This window comes from Sminthopsis crassicaudata, chromosome 5 (assembly GCF_048593235.1).
Source record: "Sminthopsis crassicaudata isolate SCR6 chromosome 5, ASM4859323v1, whole genome shotgun sequence".
In the NCBI taxonomy this organism is placed as follows: Eukaryota; Metazoa; Chordata; class Mammalia; order Dasyuromorphia; family Dasyuridae; genus Sminthopsis; species Sminthopsis crassicaudata.
Window position 1 is genome coordinate 219,270,591 of NC_133621.1, and position 27,134 is coordinate 219,297,724.

General features: G+C 38.1%; 1 protein-coding gene across 3 annotated transcripts; it reads left to right on the forward strand.

Annotated features, from left to right (window-relative positions):
• Positions 1 to 86: 86 nt before the first annotated feature.
• RNF41 (ring finger protein 41) lies at positions 87 to 27,134 on the forward strand. Of its 3 annotated transcripts, none has more exons than XM_074270021.1 (7): positions 87 to 350; positions 3,190 to 3,374; positions 21,107 to 21,218; positions 24,569 to 24,840; positions 25,507 to 25,642; positions 25,911 to 26,014; positions 26,741 to 27,134. In XM_074270021.1, the coding sequence occupies exons 3-7, from the start codon at positions 21,129 to 21,131 to the stop codon at positions 27,090 to 27,092; spliced, it is 954 nt and encodes a 317-aa protein (XP_074126122.1). In that variant the 5' UTR covers positions 87 to 350; positions 3,190 to 3,374; positions 21,107 to 21,128; the 3' UTR covers positions 27,093 to 27,134. The 3 variants fall into 3 exon arrangements, with proteins under 3 accessions (XP_074126122.1, XP_074126123.1, XP_074126124.1); XM_074270022.1 differs by lacking the exon at positions 87 to 350 and adding an exon at positions 370 to 609; XM_074270023.1 differs by lacking the exons at positions 87 to 350; positions 3,190 to 3,374 and adding an exon at positions 20,409 to 20,522.

The window sequence follows — 27,134 nt, forward strand, 5'->3', positions numbered from 1 at the left end:
CGGTCGGGGGAGGCGGGTCTAGCTAGAGCTTCCACCTTTCTCATTGGCCAGGAAAGATCTTCCTCCCCCCCCTTTTTCCGGCCAGAGAGCCATTAGGAGGCGGAACGTGGCGTGGCGACGTGTTTCCGTTGGGATGCGTAGCAGTGGTAGGCGGAGCGAAGAGTCTAGCTTGGACGGATCCTGCCTGGGTACAGAGTCTTTCCTTCCCATTCTCCTTTCTCCTTGGAGCTACGGGGAAGAGGCCTTTAGAGCCTAGTCTGCGGCCGCAGTCCCTTCTCCAGCAGGATCCCGGAGCGCGAGGAGGCCAGGCTGAGCCCGGGGAGCGACGGGTCCAGACCGCTCCCAGGGCGGTGCGTACTGCGCCTGCGCGCGCAGGGTGTCTGGGAGGTGGGGTTGGAAGAGTCGGGTTTTGGAGGGGTGGACGGTCTGGTGGGGAAGATCAAAATTGAGGAGGGGCGTTGGCTGGGTGAAAGGTGGCAGGGGCTGAAGTTGGGGGAGGAGTCAGGATGAGCCTGCAGAGGTAGAAAAAACTGGAGGAGAGTGGGCAGAAGAAGCCGGAGAACGGGGTGATGTTAAGTGGGCAGCGGTTCCAGACGCTAGGGAGATGAGGCAAGTCTGAGTCTGAACTCCTCTCCCCACTTGGGACCTCCGTGGATTTACTTCCTCATCCATGTTCCACCAGTGGGTGGTTGCGGCTCTTTTCCTTTCTTCTTGCTTTGCTCCCTCTCTTCTTTCTATTCCAGGGAGGAACCTCACATTTCTTCGATCCCTACTGTTGGCTTTTTGCCTAACCTTTAAATACGAGTGCAAGGAAATCTTAACAAACCGGAGGCTGAGCGGAAATCAGTGGGGGCGGGGGAGGAAAGGAAGGATTTTCTCGGAGACTCCCAGAAACATGCAGCTCATTTTGCCCAATAGTACTCAAGTAACCCCAAAAGAAGTTGTTTAATTAGGCCAACGAGACGAAAACACAGGAAAAATAGAAGGGTTTTTCCTAGCTCAACTTGCAGTAGGGGACTGTTGTAGAACCAAAATGAGTCTACGGGATGGAATTTCAGAGAGATGACTTGATTCGTTATGTTGTTTTCTTTGAGCATGCAGCCAAGGTTACCTTCCAGTTCAAAAAAATAAGCAACTTTTTTCAACCATTATTCCCCTTGGATCCCCCAGCACTTGTAGGGTAGATGGCTAGGATTATATAGGTGATAGTAAGGTGAAATTCACAGATAAGTTGATGTCAATCACCTTAAGACACAGGAACACTCCTAGCATTTACAGTTGACTATAAATAGAATGGGCTGCTTTAACGTTGATGAGTTCTCCACTAAAATTCATGCTTTTGATGGAGATTGGACTAAATGCCCTTTGCAGGCAAGCTGCCCTTCCATCTTGTCAACTCAAATTTCTTTTGCATTGTGTGGATAAAATAGGAATGCCATCTCACCTGGCTATATTATGTAGTCCTGTGCATTCTTCTATTTCATTGAATTTCAGAACAATCCATATAGTTTGAAAGTAGTGTTTTCATTTGATAAAATGAAGAAATAGAAATATGAAGGTATTAATTGACCCAATTGAGGTTAGACAACCAGTGGCAAAATCAGTACAACAACTCTGATCTCCGGCCTTCCAGTTTTATGCTTTTTTGGAAAATGGTAGGGTATGTGGTACCTAGGGAAATATTGACTGGGGGGAAGGGAGGGGCAGAACGAGGCTGGTTTACACTGTAAGCATGATGAGTGCTTGCTGAATCACCAATTTTAGGTTTCTAATTAGGCTTGGGCCATGAACTGAAAAGATAATCTCTGGAACTGATGGGGTGTTGTGAAATAAAATGAAATTTCTGAATGAAAAATATGACATCTGATTTCCTTTGGTACTGGAGAGGAGAAAAGACCCTGTTTTGTCATTTTGTGGAGTTTTCTGAACCAGAGAACCTGTGTCACTGCTCTCACCTTTTTATCAAAGTCAGTTTATAGTTTAAATAGTGCTACTATTATGTCACTACTTCAGACCAGTGTCGAGCTAATTGACATTTACTCTAGGCTCAGAAGATGAAACATACCCTTTATTATACATAATAGTAATAATTACTCTGCCATTTCCCTTTAAGGTTATTTAACAGGAGAAGCATGTGTTTAGCATAAAGATAAATGTACTTAGAATACAAAAAGTGTGATTGGGTCTTATCCCTCTTGTTTGTGTACCTCTTGTATATGCAGCTGTCTCAATAACAAATTAACCTCTTCACTTGAATTATTTGTTCTTCTCTAGCATTTTGGGACTACCCCCTGTATTACCTCAGCTTTTCTTATTCTAAAGCCTGTCCATCACTTTCTAAGTAACTGGGAAAATGGACATTTCTATCTGAACCAAGCATTCTTCAACATTATTTCATTAGTCTATTCCCTCTCCTTAACTTTGACTCCTGGCTTCTTCAAGAAAGAACTCAAATCCTACCTTTTATTCCTTCCTCCATTCCCTTTCCTCCCTTTAAGGTTATCTTCTGTTTGCCTTGCATTACGTGGATTTTGACTGCCCCATTAGAACGTGAGTTCTTAGGGGGCAGAAAGGTTTTTGTGTGTGTTTCTTGTACCTTTACTTAGCACAGTATTTTGATGAGTAGGAAGCACATAATAAATGCTTATTGGTTGGCATGTGAGCAAGTTCATAGCTTGTGAGAAAAGTATCTTTTGTTTGGAGGAAGGATAAGGGCTCTCTACACGAAAGAATAAATACTAATACATTTGATAAACTAAAGAATGACAGAACTCTGAGGTAGTATAAAATTTAGGTAATGTCTAGGAGAAGGCTCATGGCCTTTGGCAAAGGTTACAGTTTTTCATAGAGTATCTTAAAACACAAATGGTCGTCTATTTCAGATAATGTCTCTTCTCTCCCTTTTTCCATTCTTTAATTTGTTCCTCCTTCCTATCCTTTTACTGAACCTGTGTTTAAGTCTTCCTCCATAGGGATTGCGATTACATATTCAAACCTCTTTTCCTGATAGTGGGGAGGCCTTTCACTGGAATCTCTTATACTTGACCACAGCTGCATCATCCTTCCCATTTGGTTACCAGTTCTAAGTCTGTTTACTTATTCAACCTCACCTTTTCCTATCCTCCACCCCCACTGAGTATAGTCGAGTTTTCCCTGACTCTTCTTTCTTTTCCTTGTTCCTATTAATAGAGCAATCCTGATTATGACATCACGACCATCCCCTTGGTGATGGAGCTCATCATTAGGATGGAAGAATGAGTCTGAACATAACATACAAGATGGGTTACTGGGAGCATGTCATGAGAGGCACTGAGTGGAGCCGTGAAGGGGCTGGAGCCTTGTGAACAGGGACCCTGCCCCACACCACCTGCCAGGTAAAGACAGATCTTGGTTCAAGACCATGATGTAAGTTTCAGCTCTCTTCTAACAAGCCGTGTCCTTTCTATTCCTCAAAATTCAGTCTTTCCAGTCAAAAACCCTAATTCCTGATTCACTCCACAGAATTTTGCTTGTTTTTTTGTTCTTCATTTTCAACATTTTACACTCTGGTACCTATGTTCATTTTCACTTGTTTTTATTTGCCTAGGAAATCTTAATGATTTTCACATGTATCTGTCTTGTCTGCCAACAGGCCTTAGATGATAAATCCTTTGGAAAAAAGGGATTCACTTAGATTCCTTTTATCATGCCCTTCTACTCTCCCACCTTCTCAAACACATTGCTGGAAGAGTAGGAGAATTCCTATTCCAGTTTGTTTCATAATGTTATTTAAGAGATAAACAGCTGATCTTTTGATGTAGTTGTCATTTGTTTTATGTGTTATATTTTTCCTAGAAAATGGTATACAAATTGAACTCATTTATGAATGGGATTACATTTTATTCTATTAAGGGAGCTTAATCTCTATAGAGTCCTATTCTCATGGAAGCATGGCAGTGATCTTGGGACCTTTTAGGCTAGTAGTGTTAGCAGATCGTAAATTTCAGTCAGTATACTATGGTAGCAAGATTTTATATATGATAGTCTGACCACTAGAAGAGGAATTATTTGGCTGTGGCAGCTTATGAAACAAAATTACAGAATGGCCTTCAATCCTGTTGGGCCATCTTGCTCTCTCTAGTGATAGTGGCAGAAAAAGAAGCAAGGCACTGTTAGACTGTTAGAACTTTCCCTTGGCTGTTGGTATTCTAAATGAGAAATCTTAATCCTGTAATCATTACTCATTCATTACTAAAAGAGACAGATCATATTGATCTTGTCATTCTCCTTAAGACTGAAACAAAAAAAAAAAAAAAAAAGTTGCTTTAAGCTAGAGGGATAGCTTACAGATTTTTTTAAAGAGAGTCAAAGTCAAGGGCAGTAATATCATTTCATAGGACATCCAAAATTTGCTCCCAAATCACTGTAAAAATGGTTGCAACTATGCACCAACATTAGTTTTAGGAAAAATTAGACACATTTTTTTAGAAAAACTTAATGTTCTTATATTGAAATCAACATCTTTTGATACATAGTAATTTCATTGTAAAAATTGGAATAGGTGATTTTGGTAAGAAATATATGAGTTAGGTATAAAGGGATAGAGAGAATCATCTAGAACTGTGAAGCTTCTGTGTGATCTTATTTCATTGATAACTTATTTTGGAAAAGAATCCAGATATGATGAACACCAAATAACATCACAAAACATTAAATAGATTATAACTCAGCAGCCCACCAAAGAAGAGGTACTGTTTTAAAGCACTTAGCATAGTGCCTGACATATAGTAGATGCTTAATAAATAATTATTCCCTTCCTCATTTCTGGTTAGATTGTCTCAGTACACTCAGATTGCTAAGTTTTCAGAGCAAAGGTCAAACTTAGTTTAAAGCTACAAGAAAAAAATGATAAAAATGAAAGATATGGAATATAGTCTTGACTTAAGTAGTTATTGATAATGAAAAATGATAAGGAGCAAAGGAAAAGAACAATGGACATTGATTATAATTTCCTACAAAAGTTTTTAACTAATGTAAATCTGTCACTACAGTGAGAATACAAAATCAACCAAAAAGTATGCCCTAGTAAACAAACTTGTGACTTGGGGAGAGTAATGATGCCTAAAGCAATGCCATGTTATTAGCACACACACAATGTATACATATGAAGAAAGATAATGGAAGATTATGAGAGGATAATAAATAAAGAAGGATAAGATCTGTTTTACTAAAGTATAGCAAGGGACCTAATTAACCAAAGCCATTCTGAAACTATTTAAACAACAAATGGGGGGGGAAATAGATCTGCAAATATTTTATGAAATATTTAACTTATATCAGATTGCTTGCTGTCTTGGGAAGGGGGAGGGAGCTCCATAAAGTAGGGAAGGAAAGAATTTGTAACAGTCTTACAGAGATGAATGTTGAAAACTATCTTTTTTGTATCTGGAAAAATAAAGTGCTATTGGGAGGAGGGAAAGAAAACAGATACTTAAAAAATAGATTGTTGTCAGGGGGTGGGGGGGAGATTTTATGAAAAGCTTTTCACTAACAGGGCCAGTAGAGCCAAGACATGTGGACATCAACATCATAGACCTGGATGTACTTCTAAAGGAGGTAGAAACAACCCTCAAATGAACAGAGAGAAGGACAGTGGATTAGATTCAATTCAGTTCAGTAATTTTATTAAGCATTTATTATATGCTAAGTGCTGAGGATACAAAAAGAGGCAGTAGACATTCTTTGCCCTCAAGGAACTTGTAATAGATTGTTGTACATGGAATAGATATATCTTAAAAAAAGGCATTGAGAGATCATTTATAAAGTGTCTAAAAGATAAGAAACCAAAGTTGTGGAAAAAATTTCAATCATTTATTAATCCTGGAAAAAAGACTAGCTACAACCTACTTTTCTGAATGTACAAAATTTTCATGAGAATTCTTTCTATACACTGTTTAAAGAGAACAGATAAGCTTTTCAAATGATATTCCACAGTAGGTTTTAACTTTCCATCACACAGTATACTGAAGGCTGTTGAGAATACAAGTTCCCACTATGCTTATCATTTGGTTAACAAAATAGCACTTAATTTGGTAGGGCAAAAACCATTTTTAAGGCTTCCATTCATAACATCTGAATCATTTAAGATTTCTTAATAGATTTAACAATAGAACCTTGTTCAACGTGCCTCTGAGAAAAGCACTAGGTGAGGAATATAACAGGAAGATGTATGCTTGCCAGCAGTATTTGATACTTCTCATGGAGAAGATACATCACAAAAAACAATGTGAATTGGATGATATGTTCTGTTTCTATTTGCTGATAAATGATGCTAGTGTATCAAGCTTCAGAACATATCTAAGCCTTATACGAAAGATACATAACCACTTGGAATGATTTGGCTTGATTATAGTATCAGGTAGGTAGGTAACAAATGTCTGTTGCCCAGATCAACTTGAAGTTGGATGGACTTTTCTAACTTTATGTATATCTGAGGAGGAAAGAATAGTACAAATAGAAGCAAATTGAATTGGATTCGGAAGCAAATGGGAAGAGTGGCTAGATTGACTTCAAGAAATTACAGAGTTCTTTTAATAACCCCAAGCTTCTTCAAGAAATAAAAACCCTTTTTTTATTACCAGTTTTTACTTGTTATATATCTGTAAGATGTGGAATATGTCTCCAAAGAATCAAAAATGAGTATTACTGGCTGTATCAGAGAAGAAATAAATAACTTAGAAGAGCAGGAGTGAAAGCTGTCTGGAAATTACAAGATCTGAAGAGATAGTGAGAGGAAAGTAGGTAGACAGCTACAGGGAATTTGTGAAAAAACATGAATTAGTTCAATTGGTCTATATTCTTAGAGTCAGATCACAGTTCTTTTTGAGTTAAGAAAATTTTTACTGTTTTAAAACTTGAGGTAAATCCTTTTTTAAAGTAAAATGTTAGAACTCAAAGGTACTTGATTTCAGACAACCTGTTTTTTTCCTTTGAGACCCAGAAAGATTTTAACTATAGAAATTCTTAGCTGTTGGGTCAGAGCTTTTGTGATTTGGGGGTGGGGTGGAGGGAAGGAGGAAGGGAGAGAGCAATGGAAGTAGGAGGGTGGTAGTGTCTGTGTATATATGTATATTTAGGAGGGTACATATCTCTACTTAGTCTTTGGTTTTCTTGTGTAGTTTTTCTTCATTCTAATTAAGGGTGGAAAAATACTGTTACATATTTTGAAAATACCTATGATTTCCTTAAACAGCAACCATTTGTATTAAAATAGCCAGTTTCTCCCTTGGCTGGAGCAAGTTGTCTGATGTATACAGGAACTCTTATTTTTCTGAGGCCTAAGATTGGTAGAAGGTGAGGGGAAACCCAAAATATGGTTCTCCAAAGAGAGCACTCTGATAAACTGAGGAATACAGAAACCTGTGTGGTAGCCTGCGCCTGTATGATTGGGTTCAGGGTGTGTTATTCTCTTCTATGATAATACTGGAAAGGATCCCAAGAGATTTTCTAAACCTTAGAACTGATTGAACACAACAGCCCTAGGATTCCTGCCTCTTTAGGAATAGGCTTGCTTCCTTGAAGGATTAAAATATAAATATGGAGCTTCTCTTTCTTTCCTGAATTTTCTAGTGGCAGACTAGACGCATTAGGAAATAAATAACCTTTCTTTATCAAACCTTCCCCAACTTTGAATTTTGATGATTAAAATGTGTATGTCATATCTCCCATTAGAATGTAAGTTTCTTGATAAGGATTGTTTTTTTTTTTTCTTTGTGTTACCTGAACTCAGTATAATGTCTAGAATGTAGTACTTACAAATGCTTGTTGATTTTTTTAAAAGATGTCATTAAAAAGAAAGGTTATAGGGAACAATTTAATAATTTGCCTTTTGTCTTTTTTTTCTAGTAAAGTTATTTTTAATACACATTACTTTATGATGTTACTTTATGAATCGTATTCTTATTTTGAGAAAAGGCAGAGCAAAATGGAAAAACTATGGGAGAGATTGAAAAAAAAAATAGAAAAACAAAGTGAGCATAACATGTGTTGATTTACATTCAGTCTCTTTAGTTCTTTTTCTGGATTCAGGTGGCATTTTCTGTCCAAAGTCTGTTGGGATTACTTTGGCTCACTGAACCACTGAGAAGAACCCTAGTCTCTCATAGTTGATCATCGCATATTCTTGCTGTTATTGTGTACAATGTATTAATAATTCTGCTTATTTTGCTCAGCATCAGTTTATGTAGATCTTTCCAGGACTTTCTAAAGTCAGCTTGTTCATCATTTTTTATAGAACAGTAACATTCCATTATCTTCATATACCACAACTTGTTTAAACCATTCCCCAATTGATGAGCATTTACTTACTCCTTTTCCAATTTTTTCCCCCAGAAGGAGAGCTGCTACAAACATTTTGGCACATGTGGGTTCTTTTCCCTTCTTTAAGATTTCCTGGGTACAGCTAGATGGTGCAGTGGTTAGAATACCAGCCCTGAAATCAGGAGGAACTGGGTTCAAATTTGGTCTCAGACACTTAACACTTCCTAACTGTGTGACCCTAGGCAAGCCACTTAACCCCAATTGCCTCGGGAAAAAAATTTCTTGGGATACATGCCAGTAACAATACTGCTGGGTCAAAAGGTATGCACAGTTTTGTAACCCTTGGGGCATAATTCCAAATTTTGGCTTTTGTCTTTAACTATGTCCTCACCAGATGGTAGAGGGATTATATCAAGACTCTTGGTTGTTTTCCACTATTTCTGCCAAAGTAAGTGTGTGTGTATGAGAGAGAGAGAATGTGTGTGTGTGTGTGTGTGTGTGTGTGTGTGTGTGTGTGTGTGTTTTGATATACTTGAAGGACAAGAAGTGACTAAAGATAAAATTTTCCAGGTATTCTTATCCTGTTGCTCCAGAAGCAGATTAGAAAAGACAGGTTTAATCAAGGGCTATGAGGCTATTGGAGCTTCATCTGTGCCAGCAGTCCAAGAAGAATTTCTGACTTCTCTGTTGAGTTTTAGAAGTGTCACCAGATTCCGGTGTTCACCTGGTTATACCTTGAACCTTAAGAATGGGGAGTAGGAAAAATTACCCATGCACATGTACTGTCAAAAAAATTATAATTATAAAATTAAAAAAAAAAAAAAAAAAAGAATGGGGAATAGGGCTAATCTGTAGTCTCTCACCTATTTGTCAGAACTCATGGGCCTCATTCTGGAAAGATGCTTAATAGATATATTGCTTGGGGCCATAAGTGCTTTTGCCTCAGGCCAAAACTGTCTCTTTTCCTGCCTGCCTTTTTGATTTATATATAAACCAAAGCAAAATAAATTCCAGCATTGGTTACGCTTATTAAAGCCTGAGAGTAGTGTTTGCATATTTCATAGATCCAGAACTTTTGTCTTTGATTTTTTTTTTTTTTTTTTTTTTCCCCAAAATGCTTCCCCTGACTTTGAGGGCCATGTATCTACTCTTCTTTCCTTTAACTTTTTGTAACTCAAGTACTTTCTTCTGGACGATAGAGGAAAATATTAAGAGGATATTTAATCTCCTGAAGTTTGGTGTGTGCCTCCTTCCCTTTCAGGCATTCAGCTTTTTAGAATAAGCTTTGTGGGGGAGATAGTTGATTTTTGTAAGTGAAAGCAGCGTTGGACCCTTTGTACTCCTCATCTTCCTGTCAGCTTTTTCCAACTTTAGATAGTCTGAGCTAGCTAGCTAAGATTCCCCGAGATCTCTCCAGATCTCCTGGTATTGACATTGCAGGAGTCCAAGTATCTTATCTTCCACTAGGGAAGATTCATATCTCAGGAATTATATTAACTATAGAAAAGCTGCATAGGCAGGGTTTTACCCAAACCACTGAAATTACAGATTTAATTTAATTTAGGAGATTCTCAGGTTGAAGGGGAGAAAGAATGTGTCAGGGAAAAGAATTAACTAGATGCCAAGCCCTATTAAGTTTTGCCTAAATTGGGGAAGTAAATTGCCTTTAAAGTTGAGATATGTGGAGTTCTTTTTACTCCCTAATTTATTTATTTTTTATTAATTTTATAATTATACATTTTTGACAGTATATATGCATGAGTAAATTTTTTTTTTTACAATATTATCCTTTGTATTCATTTTTCCAGATTTTCCCCTCCCTACCTCTACTCCCTCCCCTAGATGACAGGCAATCTCATACATTTTACATGTGTTACAGTATAACCTAGATATAATATATATGTGTAAATCCAATTTTCTTGTTGCACATTAAGTATTGGATTCCAAAGGTATAGGTAACTTGGGTAGATAGACAGTAGTGCTAATATTTTATATTCAATTCCCAGTTATCCTTCTCTGGGTGTAGTTGTTTCTGTCCATCATTGATCAGCTGGAAGTGTTTACTCCCTAATTTAGAGAGACCTCATTGTGATATACACTGTGTTTTGTCCAGAGCAGGTCAGCCTGAAACCTTAGATGAAGGCACATTGCATTTGAGATGGAGAGTTGGGTTAGGTAATATCTAAATTTATTTCTAGTTTTAGATTTTTTAGCATTAGTCCAGAAGATTCTTTATAGTCACTTTTTTTCTGTAAAAGGGCACTCATATTTTTAATACTCTTAATGAAGTTTTTACTTTATTTAATATTTTTATTTTTTCTCAGTGACATTAAAAACAATTTTTTACATTTGTTTCTAAAACTTTTGAGTTCTAGATTCTCTCCCTTATCCCCCCCCACACTCCCATTAAGAAGTTATGCAAAACAGTTCCATAAAAGTCATGTTGTGAAAGAAAACATAGAATTCTCCTCCTCCATTTCCCCTCAAAAAAGGCTCCAGAAAAATAAAATTAAAAAAAAAAAAAAAAGTATGCTTCAGTCTGTATTCAGACACAATTCTTTCTATGGGTATAGACAGGATTTTTCAAGCCTTTTGGAGTAATCCTAGATCATTTTATTGCTGAGAATAGCAAAATCATTTTTAGAATATTATCAATTAGAATATTGCTATTACTTTGAATGTAGTATGTTTTGCTTTGTTTGAATTCATGGAGGACTTTCCAGGTTTTTCTCAGCACATCCTGCTCATCATTTTCCATAGAACAATAATATTCTATTGTAATCACATACCATAATTTATTCAGCCATTCCCCAATTGATGGACATCCCCTAACTATCTAATAGAAATTTAGTGTCCAAAACAAAGGAAATGGTAGTCCTATATCTTGTTTCCTGTGCTGGTCAGACTACGTTTAATATTCTCTTTTGGACACTGATATGATGAAGAGAGCAATCCCTCTTTGGTGAAATATACAGAACTCAGATTTATAACTCACATTTGGATGGTGCTTTATAATGGTTGAACGAATTGGATATGTTTATCTTGAATTCTGTAACAAAAGGTAAATAATAAAGTGTCTTCATATTCTTGAAGAGTTGTTATGTAGAAAGAGTGATTGTATTTCTTTAGAGAGCCAGAAGATGCCTGGGGGAAACGTGCTCAATCTTTGGGGCTTCATATGCAAAAGATGGCGCAATTGGACTGGATGTTGCCTCAAAGATTTTTCCAATTTTAGGTGATCTCTTGTCTTAATAATTGGATAATAGGACTGATAAAGAGTTAAAATGAGATACTCTAGAGATTTATCCAGGGTCAGACATTAAGTTGCAGAGCCTGAATTTGAAGTTTTTTTTCCTCTAATACTAGGGACAGTGCCACAGATGGACTCAATAGGAGGGGGTGGGGGGGAACCCTCTATGTCCTATCTATTAATAACTTCCACCACTTTTTCTTCAGGTGGAAGGCTAAATGAAGTGACCTCTAAGAACTTCAATATTGAGTCTCAAATTCTTAGGAATTTTATTTAATTGATGCAAGCAACTTGTGTGTCTTGGTTATTTCTTTTTAAAAAATATTTATAAATTTTAAAACTATATATGAAATATTTTTCATTTTTTATGTAAAGATTAGCTCTTAAATTCAATAGGGTAATCAGTTATTGGGATGTTTTTGTTCTTTGGAAAAAGATGTCAGTAAAAACAAGTTGTTGATACAGTCTTAATGTATATTTTTACTAACTTAAATAGTTATTCCCATCAAGCCATTCTCCAATTGATAAGTGGTCAAAGGATATGAACAGACAATTTTCAGATGATGAAATTGAAACTATTTCCACTCATATGAAAGAGTGTTCTAAATCACTATTGATCAGAGAAATGCAAATTAAGACAACTCTGAGATACTACCGCACAGTCAGATTGGCTAAGATGACAGGAACAAATAATAATGAATGTTGGAGGGGTTGTGGGAAAACTGGGACACTGATGCATTGTTGGTGGAGTTGTGAAAGAATCCAACCATTCTGGAGAGCAATCTGGAATTATGCCCAAAAAATTATCAAACTATGCATACCCTTTGATATCCCAAAGAAATACTAAAGAAGGGAAAGGGACCTGTATGTGCCAAAATGTTTGTGGTAGCCCTTTTTGTAGTGTCTAGAAACTGGAAAATGAATGGATGCCCATCGATTGGAGAACGGTTGGGTAAATTATGGTATATGAAGGCTATGGAATATTATTGTTCTGTAAGAAATGACCAGCAGGATGAATACAGAGAGGCTTGGAGAGACTTACATCAACTAATGCTGAATGAAATGAGCAGAACTAGAGATCATTATACACTTCAACAACAATACTATATGAGGATGTATTCTGATGGAAGTGGATATCTTCAACAAAGAGAAGAGCTAATCCAATTCCAATTGATCAATGATGGACAGAATCAGCTACACCCAGAGAAGAAACACTGGGAAAGGAATGTAAACTGTTAGCATTTTTTGTTTTTCTCCCCAGGTTATTTTTACCTTCTGGATCCAATTCTTCTTTGCAACAACAACAACAACAAAATTTGGTTCTGCACATATATATTGTACCTAGGATATACTATAACATATTTAATATGTATGGGAATGCCTGCCATCTAGGGGAGTGGTGGAGGGAAGGAGGGGAAAATTCAGAACAGAAGGGAGTAGAAGGGATAATGTTGTAAAAAATTACCTATGCATATGTACTCTCAAAAAATTTTATAATTATAAAATTAATTTAAAAAAAAAGAAGAAAAATAGTTATTCCCACCAAGACTAGATGCTGTATCTGTAAAGATTGCTTAAATAATGAAGGTTTCACTGTACTATGAGGAGTCTGTGAGGAGACTGAATTTGTCTTTCCTCAATGACTATTAACTATGATTGCTAAAGATGAGAGGCTGAGGGAAAATGACTAAAAGGGAATATATAGCCAGATCATTAAAAGGAAAACTTGGGTATGGAACGAATTTAATTTTCTTCCTTCCTTTCTTGTTTAAAATCGGGGGAAAATGTTTCCATTTAAAATTATTTTTAATTTAAGAATTATTTGAATGTGGAAATATGTTTAGAAGAATTACACATTTTAACCTATATTAGATTACTTCCAGTCTAGAGGTGGAGTATCTTTGTATGTATTTTGAAAAATAAAAAAGATATTCATATTTTTCAAAATTATTATTATAGGAAAAAAAACTAATTGAAAACCAATAGCTAACACCCTTTACCATGATAAGGTCAAAATGGCTTCATAATTTAGACAAAAGGGGTTATACTTTAAGCAAATTAAGAGGAAAAGGGATAGTTTACCTCTCAGATCTGTGGAAAAGAAAAGAATTTATGGCCAAAGAAGAATTAGAGAATATTATGAAATACAAAATGGATAATTTTGATTATATTAAAAAGATTTTGTACAACAAAACCAATGCAGCCAAGATTAGAAGGGAAGCAGAAAGCTGAGGGGAAATTTTTATATCCAGTGTTTCTGATAGACTTCATTTCTAAAATATATAGAGAATTGACTCAAATTTATAAGAATACAAACCATTCCCTAATTGATAAGCGGTCAAAGGCTATGAACAGGGGGCAGCTAGGTGGTGCAGTGGATAGAGCACCAGCCCTGAATTCAGGAGGACCCGAGTTCAAATCTGATCTCATACTTAATACTTCCTAGCTGTGTGACCCTGGGCAAATCACTTAACCCCAGCCGGGGGTGGGGAGGCGGGGAGGCTATGAACAATTTTCAGAGGAAGAAATTGAAGTAATTTCTAGACATATGAAAACTGCTCTAATCACTACTGATTAAAGAAAGTCAAATTAAAATAATTCTGAGCCATGACTTCACACTTCTCAAACTGGCTAAGATGACAGAAAAAGATATTCATTCTCTTATTCATTTATTCATTGAGTGTTGGAGAGAATGTTGGAAAACTAGGACACTAATACATTATTGGTAGAGTTGTAAAATGATCCAACCTTTCTGGAGAGTAATTTGAAACTATGGTCAAAGGGCTTTCAAACTGTGTATACATTTTGATCCAGCAGTGTCTCTACTAGGTCTATATCCCAAAAAGATGATAAAAAAGGGAAAAGGATACAGAAATGTTTGTAGCAAGGAACTGGAAATTGAGTGAATATCCATCAGTTGGGAAATGACTGAATAAATTATGATATATGAAGGTAATGGAATAAATATTGTTGTTCTATAAGAAATGAGTAGGCTGATTTCAAAAAAGCCTGGAAAAACTTCCATGACTTGATGCTAAGCGAAGGAAATAGAACCAAGAGAACATTATACACAGCAACAAGAAGATTGTGATGATCATCTCTGATGGATGTGGCTCTTTTTTTTTTTTTTTTTTTTTTAATAGTTTTTGTTTACCAGATATATGCATGGGTAATTTTACAACACTGACAATTGCCAAACCTTTTGTTCTAATTTTTCCCCTCCTTCCCCCTCCCTCCAGAGGGCAGGTTGACCAATACATGTTGAATATGTTAAAGTATAAATTAAATACAATATATGTATACATGTCCAAACAGTTGTTTTGCTGTACAAAAAAGAATCGGACTTTGAAATAGTGTACAATTAGCCTGTGAAGAAAATCCAAAATGCAGGCAGACAAAAATAGAGGGATTGGGAATTCTATGTAGTGGTTCAGTCTACTTCCAGAGTTCTTTTGCTGGGTGTAGCTGGTTCAGTTCATTACTGCTCTATTGGAACTGATTTGGTTCATCTCATTGTTGAAAATGGCCACATCCATTAGAATTGATCATCATATAGTATTGTTGAAGTATACAACAATCTCCTGGTCCTACTCATTTCACTCAGCATCAATTCATGTAAGTCTCTCCAGGCCTTTCTGAAATAATCCTGCTGGTCATTTCTTACAGAACAATAATATTCCATAATATTCATATACCACAATTTATTCAGCCAATCTCTAATTGATGGGCATCCACTCAGTGTCCAGTTTCTGGCCACCGCAAAGGGGGCTGCCACAAACATTCTTGCAGGATATGGCTCTTTTCAACAATGAGGATTCAAGTCAATTCTAATAGACTTGTGATTGAAAGAGCCATCCACATCCAGAAAGAGAACTGTGGGGACTGAATGTGGATCAAAGCATAGTAAATTTTTTTTTTAAATTATAGCTTTTTATTTACAAAACATGCATGGTTAATTTTTCAACACTGACCCTTGCAAAACCTTCTGTTCCAAATTTTCCCCTCCTTCCCCTCACCCCTTCCCTTAGATGGAAGGTATTCCAATACATGTTAAAATATATGTTAAATCCAATATATGTATACATATCCATAGTTATCTTGCTGTACAAGAAAAATCAGATCTAGAAAGAAGAAGAAGAAAAAAGAAATCTGAGAAGGAAAACAAAAAGGCAAGCAAACAACAGAATGAAAATGCTATGTTGTGGGCCACACTCAGTACTCTCCCTGGGTACAGATGGCTCTCTTCATTGCTGAACAATTGGAACTGGTCTGAATCAATTTATTGTTGAAGAGAGCCATGTCCATCAGAATTGATTGTCGTATAGTCTTCTTGTTGCCATGTATAATGATCTCTTGGTCCTGCTCATTTCATTCAGTATCAGTTCATGTCTCTCCAGGCCTTTCTGAAATCATCCTGCTGATCATTTATTATATACAATAATATTCCATAACATTCGTATACCATAATTCAGCCATTGCCCAATCGATGGGCATCCATTCAGTTGTCAGTTTCTTGTCACTACAGAAAGGGCTACTACAAACATTTATGCACATACAGGTCCCTTTTCCTTCTTTAAGATCTCTTTGGGATGTAAGCCCAGTAGTAGCACTGCTGGGTCAAAGGGTATGCAGAGTTTGATAACTTTTTGAGCATAGTTCCAAATTGCTTTCCAGAATGGTTGGATGTATTCACAATTCCACCAACAATGTATCAGTCACAATTTTCCCACATCCCTTCCAACATTCGTTGTTATCTTTTCCTGTCATTTTAGCCAATCTGAGTGGTGTGTGGTAGTATTTCAGAGTTGTTTTAATTTGCATTTCTCTGATAAATAATGATTTGGAGCACCTTTTCATATCACTAGAAATAGTTTCAATTTCTTGGTCTGTAAATTCTCTATTGTCCTTTGACCACTTATCAAAGTATAGTATTTTCACCTTTTTTTGTTGTTTGTTTGCTTGAGTTTTTTTTTCCCTTTATGTTTTTTCTTTTTTCCCTTTTGAGCTGATTTTTCTTGCACAGCATGATGAATATGGACATATGTTTAGAAGGATTGCAGATCTTTTATTGGATTGCTTGTTGTGTGAAGGCGGGGGGAAGAGGGAGAAAAATTTGGAACAAAAGGTTTTGTAAGAGCATATATATTGGAAATGAACTTTGCATGTATTTAAAAATATATATATTTTATTTACAAAGAGAGAAAAATTTAAGCATTCAAAAAATTTAAAAGCATATTTCCAATTAAGAAATTGGAGTGGCATGATTTTATTTTATTTTTTTTTAATATTTTTATTTTCACCAGTTAGATATAAAAACAATTTTTTAAGGTTGTACATGTACATTTGGGTTTTTTTACATATATCCATATGAATCTCAAGAGAGAAATCAAGAGAAAAGTGGGGGAAACTACAAACAAAAAAAGTTCAGAAGAAAAAAAAGATGAAAATAATGTGTTGATCTACATTAGTCTCCATAATTCTCTGATTGTGGTATTTTCCATTAAAAGTTTATTGAGATTGCCATAGATCACTGAATCATACTCCATTGTTGCACAATCTTACTGTTGTTGTGTATAATGTTTTCCTGTTTCTGCTTGTTTCACTCAACATCATTCATGTAAATCTTTCCAGGCCTTTCTAAAATCAGCCTGTTCCACCCACTTGATGGGCCTTTACTCATTTTACAATTCTTTGCCACCACAAAAAGAGTTGCTACAAAACTTTCTGCACATGGTTCCTTTTTTATTCTTTTATGATTTCTTTGGAATACAGAACTAGTAGTGGCAGTGCTGGATCAAATATTTATTTGTGTTTAAAGTAATGACTTTTACTCCACTTTGACTCCGTGGGAGGAGTTTCAGTCCTGACTTTTTGCTCTTGTTTGGTACAAACAACAGGGTTTGAGTTACTTTCTCCTCACGAATACTATGCCTTCTTCTCAACAAATCAGGAACACAAAATCTTTTATAAGAGATTCTAGGTTGGAGTTTTATTTTGTGTTCTTTTAAGATCACCTCTTAAACATCAGCAATCATTATTTGTAGATTGAAGGATTATTATCGTTGGTGTCCAGCCTGCATCATTCTCTGTTAGAAAGCTCTATCTAGAAAGTGAGATAATAGCTTTCTGGATCTGAAAGAAAGAAAGGTAATGTCAAGTCACTTCCCATCATACACTGCAAACATCTGGGTGCCAGTTGCTACTTTGGCCCAAGATGCCTTCCTCTTTCTGATTTATTCCTAAGTTTGATTAGGCAAGTCAATAAGCATTCTTCTCTTTGACTGGAACCCAACTATTTCCTTGTATTCCTGAGGCTACAAATAAAAGCAATAATTAGCAATCTGCTCTTAGCTCCCTGTTAGAAGGGGGAACAACATGTAAATACCTATAATCTAACTAGCCATTGACTAAATAAACTCGAAAGTGTCTGTTGGAGAAGGAACTAGCATGGGAGAAGCTTTTTACAGAAGTAGCTAAAAACTGAAGGGATCCAGGAAGTAGAGATGAGGGAGCAGAGAATTCCAGGCAGGATAAACAACCCTTGAAAATGTCTGTAAATGCCATGTTTTTAATGAGGAATCAAAGGGAGGCCAGCATCAGTGATTTGTAGCATACAGGGAAAGGAGCAAGTTGTAAGAAGACTAGGAAGCTAGGAGATGATAACAATATAAAGAGGTTTAGACGCCAAGGATCCTGAAAGTGATTGAATGAGAGAAGTCCTAGAGAAGTCAGTTTGGCAGCTGAGTAGAGTCAAGACTGGGATCTGCAACGTTGAACTTTAGGTTTTAGTCACAGCTTTTAGAGGTTTACTTAGCTTTTTCCTCCCATTCCCAACTTGAACCTAGAAGAAATTCCTGGTCAGATTCACAATGTATCACAAATTAAAATTGTTGTCTCCAAAGTGTACCTCTGGTTGACAGAAACCTTTTGTTTCCAGTCACTCCTATCTGATGGATCACCATCTCTAACCTCTCTTGTTTTCCTGTGAATTAGGCCATGTGCTTGCTTCATATCTGAAAATCCATTTCCAGGTATCTGTACTGGAAAGTACCAACTTCCCCCCCCCCCCCTTTCTTGTTTACTAGTTGCCAGCCAAAGATCATTGGGATGATACAAGCAGCTATTTGAATGGTAGTTTCTAAACCACATGTTTAGGTGATGACTTCTAACACATCTTTCTCATGCTCCTTCCTAAGACTAAAATGGTCAGATTTGAATTTATAAAGCTGAATGGTTTTTTCACTTGCTTATACATACTTACATAATTTGTTTTACATTGTTAGACAAGGCAAAGTATTCAGAAACCAATAAGTATATATTTAGACTGGTAGACCGTTCTTCGGGACTCAAGAAAATCCTTGGCCTAAAATTTTTTTTTTTTTTCTCTCAAATAGTATTTTATCTTTTAAAAATATTCATTTTTAAAGTGTAAAATAATGTAAAATGCAAAAATAGTTTTCAATACTCATTTTTGTAAGGCTGTGTGTTCCAAATTTTTCTTCCCTCTCTCCTTTTCATGCCCCTCCTCCAGAGAGCAAGCAATATGTACAATCCTTTTAAACATATTCATATTTGTCATGTTTTGCAAGGAAAATAAGACAAAAAAGGAAAAATCATGAGAAAGAAAAAGCAAAAAAAAAAAAAAACAGTTGAAAATACTGTATGCTTTGATCCACATTGAGTCTTCATGGTTCTCTCTCTGGATGCAGATGGTATTTTCCATCCCAAGTCTATTGGAATTGTCTTGAATTGACACATTGTTGAGAAGAGCTAAGTCTCTTATAGTTGATCATCACATAATCTTTTTTTTTTTTTTAATTTTATTTTATAATTATAACATTTTTTGACAGTACATATGCATGGGTAATTTTTTACAACATTATCCCTTGCACTTACTTCTATTCAGATTTTTTCCCTTCCTCCCCCAACCCCCTCCCCCAGATGGCAAGCAGTCTTATATATGTTAAATATATTACAGTATAATTTAGATACAATATATGTGTGTAGAACTGAATTTTTTGTTGCACAGGAAGAATTGGATTCAGAAGGTAAAAATAACAGTTTACATTCATTTCCCAGTGTTCATCACATAATCTTAATGTTACTATATAAAATGTTCTCCTGGTTCTGCTTACTTTCTCAGCATCACTTCCTATAAGTCTTTCTAGGCTAAGCCTAAATTCTTTGCCTCGCCCTTATTAGAATTCCTCTTCAAACATTTCTGACAAACTGTTCGGTTTGGTTTGTTCAGTTTCGTACATGTGTACTAGATTTTCTTTCCAGCTATAGATTAAAATTCCATTCGAGATGAACCCCATTTTTTTTTCTTTTGTATCCTTACTCATCACATAGGTGAGCTTTGTGTCAGTGATGCTAATTGACCCTTTTTCTAGGTACCAACCCTGAAGGAAGAGGATGAAACCTTAAGGTGAAGTGATTCTCCCCACATTTCCCAGCTCTTTATGTTCTTTAATTATGAGTGCTTATATGTTCCTCTACAAATTCCCAGAAGTTGTACTTCAGCACTTCTTTAGAAAATGAGGGGACTAAAAAGTACCTCCCTCCATTCTTCTCAGCATGTGTGGAGAAATAAATAAAGCATGTAGTAGACAAAGCAGTCACTTCCAGGAAACAGGATCGACACTGTGTAAGAGAGAAAAGGCAGGAGTTGAGCTGAACTAACCAATCTGTCTGTACAAAAGGGGTTGAGGAAGAATCTCCCTTCCCTCAAGTCAGTGAGTTGTATCTAGCATTGGTGAGAAGCTAAATTACTAACTCCAGCTCCAGAGTTGGAATGTGTTGGAGTACACAGGAGCTATTGAAATACACGGGAACCACCTGACAATGGCTACTGGAGATCCAGCAGCTTTTGTGTATTCCAATATATGGCGCCTGAAGGTGGGGCAAGAATTACAAGAAGAGCCAGAGTTGCTTGTGAGAAGGATCCTTCCAGAGTTAAGGAAGAAGAGCCCCGGTAAGACTTTTTTTAGTCTGGGTAATTAAACAACACATCAAAGGGCCGAGCCAGGAGACTGATGAGAGACTTAAATGCCTGTTCTGACTACAGCCCTCTTCTCTGTTTGAAAGTTTGCCTCCTTGATATTTCACAAGATCAACACCTGTTAAAACCATCCAGAAGTGATAATGCTGCTTGCATTCCTCAGTGTGAGGGCCATGCTGTGGGGGGGGGGAAATAACAGCCAAAAACAGGGAATTGTTAAGGGACAGGACAATTCTCCGAGAGCCTCCACAGCTGTGCATCATAGCATCTGAAGGAGTTGCAGGGCACCCTTTGCTGACACAGGTGTTTCGGATGGTGAATGAAATAAATTGGAGGCAGAAGGAAGAGGAGAGAGGTCAGACAAGGCAACTGCCTTTCAGTCTCCTTGTATCATCCTCTCACAAGAGGAGAATCATTCTGAGTTGGATCTCCAGCAGCCACTGTCAGGTGGCTCTTGTGAGTATTCCAACACTTAAGAAGGCCAGCTTGGCTTGGAGAGATGTGGCCTGGCTATTTGTAGATGACCCTTAATGCTGTTTTGCTTCTCTTCCCTGCAGGGCCTGGTCTCGGTGATGAGACATGGGGTATGATGTAGCCCGCTTCCAGGGGGATGTTGATGAAGATCTTATCTGTCCTATCTGCAGTGGAGTTCTGGAGGAGCCAGTGCAGGTGAATTGGCAGAGTGGAAGAATAATGGGTGTGGTGTTTGTATCATTCACATGGTGCTTGTTAAATTGGGATAATGAGAGATAGTATTATTTTTCCAGGCTTTGGTTCTTCCTGAACCAGTTTTTATTGAGAAACAGTAATAGCGTTCATGGAATGCTGAGACCCAGAGAATGGAACCCCCATGAGTATCAAGAAAGTTAACATTGAACTACAAGTGTTCCAGTTTATGGTCTCATTTCCCCTAATATAGATTGGATACCAGAAAAGCAGGGAGAGCCCATTATGGGCTGCTTAAATAGGTGGAATGCCTCGGGATGGGAATGGGGTCCCTTGATTTGTTTTTTAAATTGAGAAAAACTATTGAACTTCTGTTTCCCTCAACTACTTTATTGAGTATTAATTGAGAAAGGAAAAAGATCCAAGTACAGTGGATAGAGACCCAGCTTTGGGAGCCAGGAAAACGTTGATTCAAATCTCATTTCTGAGATACTAGTTGTGTGAACCTGTGCGGATCACCTAACTTCTCAGTGTTCTATTTAACTGTCTCAGAGAAGGAGCAAATGGAATTTCCTTTTTTGGGGGTTCTCTCTATCAATTTAATCATGTCTCTATTCCTGTCAGATTTTTCTGGAACTATAATTCAAATATTGACAGATGAATGAAAGAAACAAAATACTATATGTCATATGCTGGCAGAGAAGCAATAATTAAGCATTAAAGTTGTGTTTAAAGTAACCAAAGAATCCCTATGGGGTGGAATCAAGTAGATATGCAACCATCAAGTAATATAGCTGCCAACCTGAAGAGATGGGTAGGATGAAGAGTTTGTTTCTCTACAAGCAGTTATGTGAATGTCAGTTATGACGCTATGCTTAGATTTCCTGACAGGTTCCCCTTAAATATATTCTCTGTTAATATGGCCAGGATCTTCCATGTAGACTTTCACTTCCTATCCATAGCTTTATCTCTGGCCCCTGTAAAAAAAGCAACTCTGATTTTATAGACTTTGACAGGTGAGAATCCTTTTGGTGCTCTGCCCCATGCCCTCCTGTCTGCTGGCTATCTCTAATGATTATTTATCTCCTGTCTTCAGCATGTGTGATGGGAAATGGGATATTGGGATTCATATAACCTCTTAATTGGCCATTATCATCTTAGGTCTAGAAATCATACTGCCTATGTTCCTTCCCCAGATCTATCCACAGAACCTACTTCTATATGCAGTTAGTCAGGATTAGTGGAAACAGAGAAAGAATCTACTTCTGGCCATTAGATCAGTCTTTTTTATACAGATCAGTCATTTGTGTCTGACATATGGCATATTACAGAACTATCCAGAAAGCCTAAGTAAGATGAATTCCTAATCTTAACCAATAAGCTGCCCTGTTGTAGAATCCTTGGGGTTCTCACTTAGTTAAATACCAATTGAAAGTATGCTCTTGTACCATGTGGACTTAGGGCAAGAATATATGCATTTCTGAAACTAGTAGCTCCCAGATCCATAGAATCTCAAGTAGGAAGACCACTTAAGAGAGATCTGCAGCTCCCATAATTTTATCCCAAAGGATCCTCTGGTTCTCCTAACCCTGTGGCTTAAGCTATTATATTATCTATTCTCTGTGTTCCTTCAGCCACCCAGAAGAGCAGTTTCTGAACAAATTGAATTGCAGCCTAATTGAAATAAGCCTTGTCTTTGCAGACTTTGCTGTTTCATACCAAAAGTAGTAGTTTAAAGTGGGAGAAGGTTCTGAGACTGTCAGGAGGTCCTTGGGTCTTTGTAAGTTTTTTTATCTCTTCTACCCAAGCTGAGCTGTTTGTTTTCAGCTACTCTAATATGAATCAGGTGGATATGAAAAAAAAATGTCTAGTTGTCTTCCATGCTTGGAATACTCTCCCATCTCCACTGTGACTTCCCTGGTTTCCTTAAGTCTCAGTTATAAAATCCCTTATTTGAGAAAAGAACCTTTCCTGAACCTCTCTTAATTCTAGTGTCTTCCCAATATTATTTCTTGTTTATCTTGTATATAGCTTGCTTAGTATATATATATTTATATTTATCTTCCCTATTAGATTGTAAGCTCCTTAAGGGCAAAGAATGAGTTTTTGTTGTTTGTTTTGCCTCTTTTTGTGTCCTGTGGGATTTAGAACTATGACTGGTACTTAGTAGGTACTTAATGTTTTTGATTGATTGATTGGTTAAAATGACAGATGAGTGGGTGCCCCTCTTATCCAGACAGGACTTTGATTTGAAGAACAAATTGAGCAAATATCCCCCTCTTTCTAGGAGAGAGAATCAGTGATGTCGCCTATATATGAGACTCTCCCAACTCTATTAGTAGTATAGAGCATGGCTGTCCTCAGCCTTCTTGTAACTTAGGGACCTCTTGCTACTTAGCAGAGTCTGGTTGTTAAGTGATGACCTCATAAAGGCCCATGGGTTTGTCCTACTTCAAAATTACTGGCCCCTAAGGACTTTGAAAGCTGTCTGGGCAGCAGGGGCAGCAAGAAGGGAGAGGGCAAGTACAAGAGGAACCTTTCTGTGTCTTTTCTGGAGTGGAAAATATAAAGCCAAGGAAGAGTCTGGTCTCAAACCTTCTCCTCCCCACCCCCCCACTGTCTTCTTTGTTGGGGCTGATACGAAGTGTTGGATATCAGCAGAGGAGTCTCAGGTAGAAAGGTAGCAAAGTGACCTGCACAGTAGGGATGGGGGACCGCCAAGCCAGGGATTGTGTTTCAGGTAACACGTAGGAGTTGTTGGCTCTCCTCAGGAAAAAAAAAAAGCCTTGTCTGCTTTGAAGGAGATGTGTCTATCCTCAGCAAGGGCAATCCTTTCTTTATTACATCTTGTTTTTACCTCCTTCTTCCATCCAAATCCTGCCCCTTCCAGAAACTTCCACTCACTAAAATTCCCTCTGCTTATCAATTATCCTAACCTCTTATATCAAGTTTTTTTTTTTATATTTATTTGTTAATCATGTAATAACTTGACATCGTTTCCCTTGTGTTAATTACTTAAATCCTTGTTATTTAACTTTTATTTATATTTCATCTCCCTAGATTGTAAGCTTCTTGAGAGAATACAGTGCAGTTCTTTGTCACGTCTAGAGTGTAAAGTGTGTTGTAGATGTCCAATAAATATTTGTTGATTTGACCTGACTCCAGAAGGCACTCGGTCTTGGTTGGCTAGGTCAAAAATCCAAAAACTGGGGGGAGGTAGAGAGAGCCCTTATAATTCCTGGGAACTGTTGAATAGCATTACCTAAGAGAGTTCTGACCAGCTTGGTTTATGGAAATGGTACCAACTGGGCTCTTTGGCCCTGCTGACTGCTGGGTAACTCTCTCCCTGCCAGGCCCCTCACTGTGAGCACGCCTTCTGCAATGCCTGCATCACCCAGTGGTTCTCTCAGCAGCAGACGTGCCCCGTAGACCGAAGTGTAGTGACAGTTGCCCACCTGCGCCCTGTCCCCCGGATCATGCGGAACATGCTGTCAAAGCTACAGATTGCCTGTGACAACGCTGTGTTTGGCTGCAGTGCCGTTGTGCGGCTGGATAACCTCATGTCTCATCTCAGTGACTGCGAGCACAACCCCAAGCGGCCCGTCACCTGCGAGCAGGGCTGTGGGTGAGGATTTTCACCCGACTCCTGCCTCCAGTCCATAGTTAGAGGTTCTTCCATCTCCCCATTACTAAGCCCTTCATCCAGATAAATGAGGGTTGGCCTATTTGTACCCCCTACCTCTGTGCCCAGTGAATGCCAAGATATGGTGGTTGTTTTTTTGGGCTAAAAGATCTTTAGGCAGAGTGGTGCTTGTCTTTCTTGGTTCCCCTCTGCCCTCCCATGCTTCTCAATTGGGATACACTTTCCAAAGTTTAACTTTCTTAAGGAATTTTTGATACTTTCCCTCTTGTTCTTCCCTTAATTTATATTACAAAATTCTCAAACTCTGCAGAATAATCTTTTAGAGCCATGAAAATTGAGCATACATCTCCCTTTTCTCCTTCCCCCCCAATCAAGGGATCTCCTTATCTGGTTTAAGTTCTACCCTTCTCATCCTCATCCTCTTGATTCTCTGCTCTTCCCAGCTCACAAGGGTAGGTGTGGTTTGGGAATGTGGAAATGCAGAGTGAAATGAAGGCTTTGACTGGGAGATGGCTGTAGTCTACATAGCATCTTTCTGCAGTGAAATGGGACTATTTGCTCACAGTCTCCTTGTTGGGCTGGCCATTGGAAGCCCAATCTCTGCCACTGAACCCCCTATCATACTCTCTTCCTGCTCTGGGATTGCAGCCTGGAGATGCCCAAAGATGAGCTGCCCAACCACAACTGCATTAAGCATCTACGCTCAGTGGTACAGCAGCAGCAGACGAGAATTGCAGAGCTAGAGAAGACATCCGCTGAGCATAAGCACCAGCTAGCAGAGCAGGTATGTCTAAGGGGTTTGGGGAGAGGATTATTTAAAATAACTGTTGTCACTGAATATGGTGAATATGTGTGACAACATGTGATGGAATGTGGAAGGATAGAGTCCTTACTGTTTCCCTCTTCCCCTTGTTATTGACAAGAGTCATCACCTTAAACAGTACTACAGTACCACCAGCTTTACGGTTTATCGTATAAATCCCCTGAACTGCTCTTTAGCTTTTTGCTTGCTTTTTGCTATGACTCGTCCTGATCCTTCTTTCTTCCAACAGAAGCGGGACATTCAGCTCCTGAAAGCGTACATGCGTGCTATCCGCAGTGTTAATCCCAACCTTCAGAACCTGGAGGAGACCATTGAATACAATGAGATCCTTGAGTAAGTGGAATCCCAGATTTGAAGGATATCTCTAGATAGATAAATCCTGTCAGCCATTATTAGCCTCTCACACCTAGGGAGGGAAAAAAAGGCAGCTTGGCTGGGGTGATGTGTGAGGCAAAGATAGGAAAGAGGAGGAGGGGTCTTCAGTTTCACCCAGAAGTCCCTTGATTTAGTTTTGGGTTGGATTGTCCCATTAATAAGTGGTAGCTTTGCTGACATTGACCACCAAGGATCCTGTTTTGCTGCTTTTGCCCCACTGAAGCTTATAGTCTAAGGGAAGACGGTAAATAAGACAACCAGCATCTTCATATTCGAAATACACTTTAAGCACAAATAAGAGTGAACATTTTGGTTAAGGTTCTCTTCTAAATCTGAAAGTTTAATATGTGGGGGGAACAGTGTTAAGAGGCGGGTAATCAGGTAGGACAAAGTAAGGAAAAACTCCTGGGCCAGTTTTGGAAAGAAGGGATAAACACATGTTAAGGCTTGTGTGTTATGTAATAGTAGTTCACATTTGTGTGGCCGTTTTAAAGTTTTGAAAAAGCATTTCACACATCTCATTTGTGTCTTACAATCCCACTGATGTAAGTGCTACAAATGAGGAAATTTAGGCTCAGAGAAGTTATAAGATGTGCCCATAGTTTATAAAACAGCATCGAATGCAGGGCAGCCTGGATGGTAGGAGAGGGCTTAGAGTGACTTCCTCAATCACACTCCACACAGGTGGGTCAACTCCCTGCAGCCAGCCCGGGTGACCCGCTGGGGCGGCATGATCTCCACGCCAGATGCTGTGCTGCAAGCGGTCATCAAGCGCTCTCTGGTGGAAAGTGGCTGTCCAGCCTCCATAGTCAATGAGCTAATTGAAAATGCCCATGAGCGAAGCTGGCCTCAGGGCCTAGCCACACTAGAGACACGTCAGATGAATCGGCGCTACTACGAGAACTACGTAGCCAAACGTATCCCTGGCAAGCAGGCAGTGGTGGTGATGGCCTGTGAGAACCAGCACATGGGTGATGACATGGTGCAGGAACCAGGGCTTGTCATGATATTTGCGCACGGCGTGGAGGAAATCTAGGAAACCACAGCAAGACTATAAAGCGAGAAGGAAACCTGAAAA